Source organism: Bombina bombina, chromosome 5, assembly GCF_027579735.1.
Source record: "Bombina bombina isolate aBomBom1 chromosome 5, aBomBom1.pri, whole genome shotgun sequence".
NCBI classification, from domain to species: domain Eukaryota; kingdom Metazoa; phylum Chordata; class Amphibia; order Anura; family Bombinatoridae; genus Bombina; species Bombina bombina.
The window spans coordinates 751,943,408-751,955,271 of record NC_069503.1 but is presented as its reverse complement, the minus strand read 5'-3'; the positions used below and the strand labels follow the sequence as shown (position 1 = coordinate 751,955,271).

At 35.3% G+C, this 11,864-nt stretch overlaps 1 protein-coding gene across 2 annotated transcripts in view; it reads left to right on the top strand.

Moving 5' to 3' along the window:
- The first annotated feature begins 2,853 nt into the window (after positions 1-2,853).
- ADNP2 (ADNP homeobox 2) overlaps positions 2,854-11,864 on the top strand; it is a 56,266-nt gene continuing 47,255 nt past the window's right edge. For both annotated transcript variants that reach the window (XM_053714823.1, XM_053714822.1), the window contains exons 1-2: positions 2,854-3,285; positions 8,731-8,852. In XM_053714823.1, coding sequence (XP_053570798.1) covers positions 8,745-8,852 — 108 coding nt within the window. In that variant the 5' untranslated portion in view covers positions 2,854-3,285; positions 8,731-8,744. The remainder of the gene's footprint in view (positions 3,286-8,730; positions 8,853-11,864) is intronic.

Genomic DNA, 11,864 nt, shown 5'->3' with positions numbered 1-11,864 from the left:
TCCCCTCCATCTTCTTTTTTTTTTTTTTTTTATTAAATATTAATTATTTTTCATTCGAATAAATTTATTCCACCTTAATTCCAGTAATTGCTATCCAGCAGATCAGCCATATCCCACCAGTATTATAATTGCCAGTAACATCAGTCATGGTTAACTCACATCCATATTGAGAGCTTTCTGTTATAAACTTAATTTATGACTCCAATGTCTGTCCATGATCATAAGTAGCTTTGAATATTTCCTAACTGGGGAGGTAACTTGGAAGTCTTGTGGTCCTTTTAAACATAATTCTTTTCCCCCCACTTTCTGCCTCTCTCCAGCTCACCCTTCATCTGTCATTTGGAAGTATTCTCTCAGTTCTGTCATTCAATTAGTTAATTCCAAAAAATAATTCTTAAAAATGTGTGAATATACATAATGTAAACTTAGCTATGGTTATACTAGTTATGTACAGTATGTGTGTGTATTTATATATATATATATATATATAATATTATATATCTATCACACACATTGTAGAGGGTTGCACCTTTCTAAAAAAATTCATGTTAGTGGTCCACGGGATTCAAAATTGTGAGTTTAGTGGTCCCTGAGGTCCGAAAGGTTGGTGACCCCTGCTCCAGACACATGCACTTGAGCTTACCTCCCTGCTTTTCAACAAAAGATACAAAGAGAACAGAGAATTTGATAATAGAAGTAATGCAATAAACACAATTATTGGCACATCAAATGTTTACCGATACCTAGAAAGTAGCTCTGTGAGAAACTTAGATAATGAAGAAAAATCATTACTAGGCATTTATCTGAGCATTAAATTATTTTTAAATTGAAAAGATTGTCACAGACTTTTTATTTTAATAATACATCTGGTAAAACAAGCATTTTTAACTGGAATAAAACCTACACCTGAGATTTTATAGGGATTTTTTTTAGATAAATGTGCTCCATGTTATCACTAACAAAGACCCAGAGTGAATAAAAAAAAAAAATCATATTCCTTTATGACTGACACAATATGAATGATAACATAATAACACATTATGATAACATAATAACTGTAGTAAATACAATTAAGATTTAATTTGAGGTGTCTTCAAAATCTCACCTTATAAGACAAAATCAACATAATGTGGAAAAAGCAGACAAAACAATGTAACTGCAAAAAGGAATGGAACACAGAACAGAAAAGATTAAAAAGGCAATGGTTCAGTAGAAAAATAAAGAAACACTAATTCAATAACAATTATTTAAAATGTTTTGACTGACACTTCATTTGACCAATCATGTTGGTTTGTGTATTTGCATCCCTATTACACCTTTATTGAGGTAGAATATATTTCATAAAACTATAAATAAACTAAGTTTACAAACAAAAGTCTCATAAATTGGGTAACTAAATGCATAGGATATCTGTGCTGTGTAGCTCTCAGCTAGTCACATCAAAAATTAGCTAATACTGTACATGAAGAGATCATTAAAAATATGTTGTATTGTTTCTGGACAGTAGTTATCGTATAGTAATAATTATACATATATTAATGGAATAACAACCTTATTCTTAATATGTGAAATTCCAGACTAGAATCAGAATGTGTTGGACCTTTTTCACAAAACACATTTCTAGGTGGAGCATCAATGTCAGTATATATAATAAAACAATTTGCTGTAAGTCATACAAAATGGACATTATCAACTTTGACTACATAAAGAGACAACTTGTGTTTCTTCATCATTATAATGATGGATCTTCTGGTGGATATTTTCCGTTTGATGTGAGTTCTACATGTTATCTATGTGTTATCTTAGATTCTGCAGTATCAACTAACATGTTCAAAATCACTTTTCTCTGGATACTTAAGTGAGATCAGGTGACCACTAAGTAAAATGTAATAAGCTACCTGTATCTGGTTATGTACTGTATGCTAATTAAACAGACTTTGTATTTAGATAACATCTTTTTAATGGTAAGTGTAACAGAAATGTTAAATTGGTTTGCCATACATCTATAGGTAAGGGACAGGTTATATAAATGAAGTGTTCTAATACTACACTATTTATTAATTTAGACTCTTGAAGGACAGAGAGCTTCAGTGAATGTCTAACTTTGTTTATTGTAATGTATTCACTTTGATAAGATAGGAAGACATTTGATTTAATTGTGTTAGCCCAAGAAATGTAACCTTTGGTCAAATGTTACAGGATAGATGTTAATGACCCAAAACTGGTTATATTCTGGCTTTAGACCAGTAAATATGTATAATGTTTAATAAATGCATATCATTCATTCATGGTCAACTTAATGGTGAGTCTTCATAGAAGATAGGAAGATGCATACTTCTTACATGGCAAAATAATTAATGTAGAAGATCCAGTGGATATGGAATATTTTTTTAATTCTATAGCCAATTGAATTGACTAATGTTATCATCATAAAAAGCATTAAGATTACTATGAATTTCCTGATGTATGCTCCTATGAATTTATTATTATATTTTAAAATGCATTACTATTAATTATATTTTTCTCCTAGACAAACATTTTAACACTTTAAGTTATGAGATGGCACAGAACCAAAATGCTTCCCTCCAATTGTGAGAGAAAAAAAAACAAACAAATGAACCATGGTATTTTACTATTGGCTGTATGGATGTAGGTGTGGTAACTTCTGGTCACACCCACATTAGTTGAATGCAAATAAGAAAAGGGTGTGTTCTTTGAGCATACCACGTGATTAAGGATCGTCAATTCAACGTCATCTCCCCGCCTACAACGTGACATCACAATGACTTGCAGCCTCGCGAGATCTTAGTGGATGGGAACCTTTATAATTGGAACAAAAGAGGGGTACACTGGTCACCTTTCTAGGGGGCTGCCATATATAGATATTCCTGCAACGGCTTTGCCCCTTTTAATTTCCATTAAATCAGAAGTAACTGAAAAGGGGACCCCCAGTTAAAACAAAGAGGTCAAGGCGTGGCATGATTGGACACTTAGTGCATGCAAATTATATAGGGTCCACGACGTCACTTCCCGGCTATATACTGGCCGCCATTTTCTGGCGGTGAGTGGGCATTGGTGGCGGGACGAAGCTGTAGCGGAGCGGGTATACTCCACATACACGCCCACCCACTCGGTGTATAGCAATAATTAATTAATACAGACAGCGTGGGGAGGATACACGCGCATCCTTACCCGGCAACAGGAAGTGGACGGTGCTGCGGGTGGAGGCGGACCCGAGCCCATTGGTGATAAGAAGCGGAGCAGCTCCCTCTCCAGCGCTGCATGGTAAGCGCAGTGTGTCCCCTGGCACATGCCAGGCTTTTTTTTTTTTTTGTACGCCCATCGCGCTCAAGGTGGGATACTGCCAGGGGCGTGTAATGCCGGGCATGCAAACTCTTGGTGAATTTGTATACTTCGACTGTCAGTGTATTAGACACACAGATATACACTCCCCCCCCCCCACACACACATCCTTGCTATATTATGCTTATATACTGTATGTTCATTTAGGTAATTGTATTCACGCTCAGGGGTGCGCTGGGAAGCTAATGTGCGTATGGGGTGCTCAGATATGTGCGCTTTAACTTGTTACTGTGACATGAAATTTAATATGAAGCCCTAAACTTTTTTCTCAATTCATATATATATATATATCACTGTCACGGAATTAAAAAAAAAAAATCGAATGGACTTAAACTAATCACCTGAGCTTCTCTGTGACCCACAAAACACTATTTGTGTATATATACTGTATACACATCTGTGATGTAAAGTCAGAAGTATTAGCCTATATGATAGGCCAGTTGGTTGTAGGAACTACCCTTTGCCCATAGGCTGCTCTGTATGCTCGTCCCCCTAGGGTCTGTTTATAAGAGGCGTGTATGTACATATATATTAGCACTGCTATATAGAGTATATGGGTCCTAACACAGCTGCATGTAGAGTGAGCTCAGATACATTTACACTAGTACAGCTTTGTAACCGCATTTTTGCACATTCATTTCCAAGCAGCCATAATGTTCAGTCAAAGTATTTAAAGGGACATTAAACACTAAATACATGCTAGTTAGAATGATGCATTCAAAGAAAAGATTAGTCTGAGAATAACATGTAGATGTATTTTTTTAAAGTTTCATTAGTTGTTTAAATAGTGACAAAATAAGTAAAGTTTTAGTGTCTATAAAACACTGGGAGCTGCCATGTTGTAACTTGTTACCTTCTCTGATGTGGCCAATTAGAGACAGTTATAAATAGGTCACTAGAGTGTGCAGCCAATGGTTGTGCTGAATTTAACAGTGTTCTGCACTTCCATTTCTAACAGGAACTGAAAAGCTCACAATTTCAGAATGGAATTACAGGCAAAGAGGACAAAATAAATGAAAGTATATTGCAGAGTTTTTATATATACAATTTATCATTTTATATTACCATCTCAAAGTGTTTAATGTCCCTTTTAAAGACCATGTTAGATCTTGGTACTTATTTACAGTATCTTCTATTTCTAATAGTTTTAGTCTGGCTTTGTAATGAGGACACCCCTCCCTTGCTAGAAGTTTCTGGGGCATTATAGTTAAATAGTTAAATTGTTGTTACACCCTTTTTTAAGTTCATACAAATAAGTGTGTTCCAATATACATTTAACCTTTTCAGTACATTACATAAAATAGCAATATTTATTTTCATAAAATGTTCAAATGCACGCTAATCACCACTGTGCTATGCAGAAAGTAACTTCTGAAAACACATCTTATTCAATTTGTTTTTCCAAGATTTCCTTAGAGCTTTTTCAATTTAAAAAAAAAAAATCTATTGTCCCTCTGGAAAAAGTCACCTTTTCTGTTTCTTTCAGGGATATTACTTGAACAGACATAGATAGATTGATCTTCCTTTATCATTTTCCATCTGAGTTCTCACAATCAGATTTTTCAATTCCTCTGGCAATTCTTTTCCACGTGGAGCCATAATGCAGACTTGCAAATAGATACAGCCCATAGGTCAAAAATTGAGAAAGTTCTGGTGTTCACGGGTCATTTTATAACCATGTTCATGCAAGTAGGCTAATTGAAAATCACAGGTGGATTCAATTTTGTTTAAATGATCACAGGTTTTCTAATTTTTGTTTCAGTGATCACAGGAGTTTACAACAGAAGTGAGTACACCTCTGTGCAATATCTATTAAAGGGACAGTCTACTAAAATTTGTTTGTTTGAATAGATAACTCCTTTACTACAAATTCCCTAGCTTTGTACATCCATTATTGTTATATTAATATACTTTATAACCTTTAAACATCTAAATTTCGACCTATTTTTAAGCCCCTGCAGCCGGCCTTTATCACAGAGCATTTTATAGAATTTCACAGGAAGACTGTATTAGTTTGTGTGCCATATAGATAACATTGTGTTTACTCCCATGGAGTTATTCATGAACCAGCACTAATTAGCTAAAATGCATGTCTGTAAATAGCAATGAGATAAGGAGGCAGTCTGCTGAGGCTTAGATACAAGGCAATTGCAAAGGTAAAAAGTATATTAATATAACCAACCATGTTGGTTGTGCAAAACTGGTGAATGGGTGATAAAGGGATTATCTATCTTTTTGGAGTAGACTGTGTGTAAATTTCTTCATAGAAAGGGTTGCCAGCCTGGCAGCATTCTGAAGTAGCTGGGTGCGGGGAGGGCAGAGTAATACTTTGTAATATAACATTTTCTTCTATCTAAAACACAAAATAATTGTATAATTTTAACAAATTTATTTTGTGTAATAGACATTGAAACATTTTAATCTGACTTAATTTTTAGCTGGGTGGCAGTAAAATCAGTCAGGTGGTGCACACATTAAAAAGGTCCTGGGGAGACCTGCATATGAGTGCAGCCACCGATCACCTGCTTTCTCCCTTATCCCCTTGAGTGCTAACGACGGCTCTAAACAATCACAGTTTCCCACTCTGGTGCTAATGACGGCTCAGAGCCATCACTAGCACTCTCCCACCTTGAGGGAGATCTGGGGGCTCCCATCCACTCCTACCCCGGCTATCAGGCCTGCATAGTGACAGGCATCAACAGGGCTTCACGTTATGCGCGGTTCTGTCACTTTTTTTTTCTAATGCAGTCAGTGGGAGGGGTTGATTGCAAAGTATAAATAAATAGGTCAAAATTTAAATGTGTATGAATGTATTTCAATTTTAAATAAAAGGATTTTTGCAATATGCTTCCCATAGCAAAAACTATTCTAGTCAAATTTTATTACAGTTTCAGTGACATATGCACATATTCTACATGTGACTAGTTCTCAGAGGACTGGCAATGGTGTGTATTGCGCCACTGAACACTTAAAGTGAAGGTAAACTTTGATTAATGAAAGCCCGTTTTTTAAAAATACTATTAAAAACAGAGGCACTTTCATTCATCAAAGTTTATTAGGCAGCCGTTTTGATTAAAAACTTACCTTTTGTTTTTTTCACAGTCAGAGCAGCTTCTCCCACTCGGAGATCCTCTCTTCACACGTCATCAATGACTAATCCAGCTTCCTTCAATCATTGCTTTCCCCCCAGGGTAGTCATTGCCTGAGGCCATGCCGTGATTGGAGGAAGCTGGATTAGTCATTGATGTGTGAAGAGAGGATCTCCGGGTGGGAGAAGCTGCTCTGACTGTAAAAAACAAAGGTAAGTTTTTAATCAAATTGGCTGCCTTCTAAACTTTGATTAAAGTGCCCCTGTTTTTAATAGTATTTTTTTTTTTAAAAAGGGGCTTTCATTCATCAACGTTTACCTTCACTTTAAAGGGACACTGAACCCAATTTTTTTCTTTCGTGATTCAGTTAGAGCATTTCTATTTTAAGCAACTTTCTAATTTACTCGTCATCAATTTTTTCTTTGTTTTCTTGCTATCTTTATTTGAAAAAGAAGGCATCTAAGCTTTTTTTCTTTTTTGGTTCAGAGCTCTCGGACAGCACTTTTTATTGGTGGATGAATTTATCCACCAATCGGCAAGAACAACCCAGGTTGTTCAACAAAAATGGGCCAGCATCTAAACTTACATTCTTGCATTTCAAATAAGGATACTGAGAGAATGAAGAACATTTGATAATAGTAGTAAATTAGAAAGTTGCTTAAAATGTCATGCTCTATCTGAATTGCAAAAGAAAAAAATTTGGTTCAGTGTCCCTTTAATTTGTGTCATACAAGCCACTGCTGACTCAGAGCAGGTATGTTTGAATGCTGATGCACAGGACACTTACAGCATATGTTTGTGCCACTGCAAACCATAACTTTTAGTGAAAGCATTTTTGCTATTGGAAGCATATTGTAAAAATGCTTCTAATTACAACTGAAATGAACACATGCTTATTTAAATCTTGACATTTCTATCCCTTCATCAGGACAGTAAACACCTTGAGAATTTTGTGTAATATATTTACATATATATAATGACCTAAAAAGGGGGCACAATAAATAACAAGTTATATTACAAAGTTATGTAATTTATCCTTAAACAATTTGAGTTTTTCTTCTTCTAATTTTCGAAACTTGAAATGCACCCTGTTGACTTCTCAATGCTAGCCCTGCTACATATCTTTCCCTAATTGTCTTTAATTGATAGCTACAAAACAATGCACTTTATACAAGCATGACCGAGATGAATAGCCTTTTTGTTATTTGATGATTAAAACCCAGATTGGCTCCTCCAAATAAAGCAAATAGTTTGACTATTTTGAAAAACAATTGCAGTGAAAAGGATGCTGGTTTTAAGAACATTTAGAGTTGGTTCATACAGTATGTTATTCTATAGCAACACAACAGAAATGTCTAAAAGTTACAATAAAAACCATTTCAAGTCTTGGGTTTCCATAGAAAGAAATGCAGCCAAAATAATTACCAGCCTTTTCAGGTTTGAGTGAAAAAATAAAACAGATTAATTAAAAAAAAAAAATCTTGTTTATACCAGAGTGTACCACATAAAACCGTAGCAGTTTGAAGTTGACTGCAGCACCTTTACCTATGTATTTGTATTTGATACATATTCAATGTGGACAAGTAAGAAATTACTTTCTTTTATTTAAATTTGAGTTGACTTTTCCCTTACTGTTAAAGGGACACTGTACCCAAAAAATTTCTTTTGTAATTCAGAAAGAGCATGCAATTTTAAGCAACTTTCTAATTTACTCCTATTTCGTTCTCTTGCTATCATTATTTGAAAAAGAAGGCATTTAAACTTGTTTTTGGATTCAGTACTCTGGACAGCACTTTTTTATTGGTGGATGAATTTATCCACCAATCAGCAAGGACAACCCAGGTTGTTCACAAAAATGGGCCGGCATCTAAACTTACATTCTTGCATTTCAAATAAAAATACCAAGAGAATGAAGAAAATTTGATAATAGGAGTAAATTAGAAAGTTGCTTAAAATTTCATGCTCAATCTGAATCACGAAAGAAAATTTTTGGGTACAGTGTTTTGGGCCGGCATCTAAACTTACATTCTTGCATTTCAAATAAAGATACCAAGAGAAAATTGCTTAAAATTTCATGCTCAATCTGAATTTCAATCTGAATCACGAAAGAAAATTTTTGGGTACAGTGTCCCTTTAAACTAATGTCATATGTGTTTAATGGAACCATTAGGGTATAAACAAGTTGATAAACTAATTCAACTATAAGAATAAATGTTTACTTATTACAGTATGGCTTTTTTTTTTTTTTATATATCTTACTCATTTTAATTCCTTTCAGCACAACTATCTAAAATGTTTCAACCACCGGTTAATAACCTTGAAAAAATCAGAAAAGCACGGAAGAAAGTTAAGCAAATCCTTCTGGAAATCGGTTTAGAAACCTGCAGAAATGTATTAGAGGTAAGGGTTTTATTTGTGTTAAAGTCCCATACAGATGTAAATATATTGTGGTATTCTGCCCTCACTATACTGGCATACTAAAACTGTATAATGCAAGATTTTGTAGACAAATCTATAGAACAGTGGTCAAACAAAAAATTACAGACACACACAAGCAGATGATGATATGAAAATATGGAGACTCCAACAAAAAAAGACTAAGCAGTTAATTAGGAAGGTTAAAGCTCATGCAGAAGAGCAGATAGCACAGTCAGTAAAACATGGGGACAAAACATTCTTTAGATATATCAGTGAAAGAAGAAAAAATAAGGTAGGAATAGTAAAATTGAAATCAGTTGATGGTAGAATAATAGGAGATAAGCAGATTGCAGACTGTCTCAATGATTACTTCTGTTCTGTTTTCACTAAAGATTGTGAAGATACAATGTCTACATTAAGGGCTCCATGTACTAAGCCGTCAATTCATCCGTCATTTTAGACGCGGATAAACTCGCCATTACTCGCCGCCGGCGAAATGGTGTCCACTGTCACTATGTACTAATAATCCTCCAATAAATAGACAAGTCTAGCCCGCCGCGAGCAGTGGCGGATTATTGATAAATTTGACGCCTCGCTCGCCGTGACTAAGCTGATGTACTTAACTTTCAGTTGAATTGTCTGGCCAATTATTAACACGTGACATGCAAGGTGTCACGAACATCATAGTAGTCGCGGGAATAGAATTTTGCTCCTATAAAAGTTCAACTTATCTAAACAACTTTATTATTGTTCAAAATTTTTTGAAGAGTGATAACAGAGCGTTATTTTTGTAATATTTATTTACAATTTGGATATGGCTTCATCTGGATCTGATAATATATAAATATTAATATAAAAATAATTATAAAGATTGACAACTATACAATACAAATTTAAAATATAGATTACTCTTTAATTACAGTCGACAAATTTGGCGCAATTTATGTACATGGAAATGAGAGACAAATTAGACGCCAGTTATGCTGTACAATGCTGATATTACTGCCTTTTATATATGTCTAGACTGGCGTCTAGATTGACTTTCCTATTTTGTACCTTGCCCGCCACCTAAAAGGTGGCAAGGCAAAAATAACGAGGTGGGAGCGGAAATTGTAGCGAGCGGACAAATAGATTTTTTAGTACATTCGTTTTTGGCGAGTTGGTGGTCAAATGTGTCTAATTACAGTGAAAAATGGAGAGGTAGCGAGGTTTGGCGGATAAGTACGCTCGCAATTTTAAAGATGCGAGTTTGAACATAGTTGACGACTTTGTACATATCAGTTTGTGAGTTTTGACGCGAGATTTGTTGCGGGTAGCTCGCTGACTGCTTAGTACATGGAGCCCTAAGGGATGCTACGCAAAATAGAAACAAGCTTAACAGTAATCTTTTTACAGAGGATGAGGTTTTGTTAGCATTATCAAAAATAAATGTTACAAAGGCAGTGGGTCCTGATAATATTCATCCAAGGGTTTTAAAAGAACTTCGATCAGTGCTAACTGTCCCATTAACTGATCTGTTTAATCAGTCACTATTAACAGGAGCTGTCCCAGATGATTGGAGAATAGCAAATGTAGTACCTCTTCATAAAAAGGGCAGTAGAGAAGAATCTGGCAACTACAGGCCAGTTAGTTTAACTTCAGTAGTAGGGAAATTAATGGAAAGCCTCTTAAAAGAAAGAATTATGACTTACATGAAGACAAACAATTTAGAGGACCAAAATCAGCATGGTTTTACTTCAGGGAGATCATGTCAGACTAATCTAATTGACTTCTTTGATTATGTAACAAAAGTATTAGACAAGGGAGGAGCAGTTGATGTAGCATATCTAGATTTCAGCAAAGCATTTGACACCGTCCCACACAATAAACTTATTCACAAACTATATCTCCTTGGTCTAGATTCAAAAATTGTGAACTGGGTGGAATGCTGGCTTAAGGACAGAAAACAAAGTGTCTTAGTAAATGGAGTTCATTCTGCAGAGGGGGCTGTTACTAGTGGTGTTCCTCAGGGGTCAGTTCTGGGGCCTGTTTTGTTTAACATATTTATCTGCGATATCAGCAAAGGGCTACAGGGGAAAGTATGTCTCTTTGAAGATGATACAAAAATTTGCAACAGAGTGGATGTTCCAGGGGGGGTAGACAAAATGAGAAGTGATATACAACAATTGGAGGATTGGACAAACGACTGGGATCTAAAGTTTAACACAGCAAAGTGTAAAATAATGCATTTAGGGAAGAAAAATCCAAATGTTAATTACAGACTCAATGACACTTTACTGACTGTTACAGACGAGGAACAGGACTTGGGAATTATTATTTCAGATGATTTAAAACTTAGTAAACAATGTAGTAATGCAGCGAGTAAGGCTAGCAGAATGCTTGGATGTATTGGTAGAGGTATTTGCAGCAGAAATAGTAAGGTTCTTATGCCACTTTATAGATCATTAGTTAGGCCTCATCTTGAGTATTGTGTGCAGTTCTGGAGACCATATCTTCAGAAGGATATTAACAAACTTGAATCTGTGCAAAGGAGGGCTACCAAAATGGTACATGGTCTAAAAAATAAAACTTACCAGGATAGGCTCAATGACCTAAATATGTATAGCTTAGAGGAGAGAAGGGAAAGAGGTGATATGATAGCAACTTTCAAGTACGTTAAAGGGCTTAGTAAAACTGAGGCTGTGGGTATTTTACATAAAATGGAAAATTCAAGAACAAGGGGTCATGAGCTCAAGCTAAAGGGTAGTAGATTCAGGAGTAATTTGAGGAAGCACTTCTTTACAGAAAGAGTGATTGATTTATGGAATAAACTTCCTCAAGAGGTAGTAGCAACAAACACTGTGGGGGACTTTAAAAATGCATGGGACAAGCATAGGGCTATCCTACGAACTAGATAAGTTTATACTGTTAGGTAAGGTCGGGCAGACTTGCTGGGCCTATGGCTCTTATCTGCCGTCAATATCTAAATATGTTGAAAATTTAGAATCTGGCAAA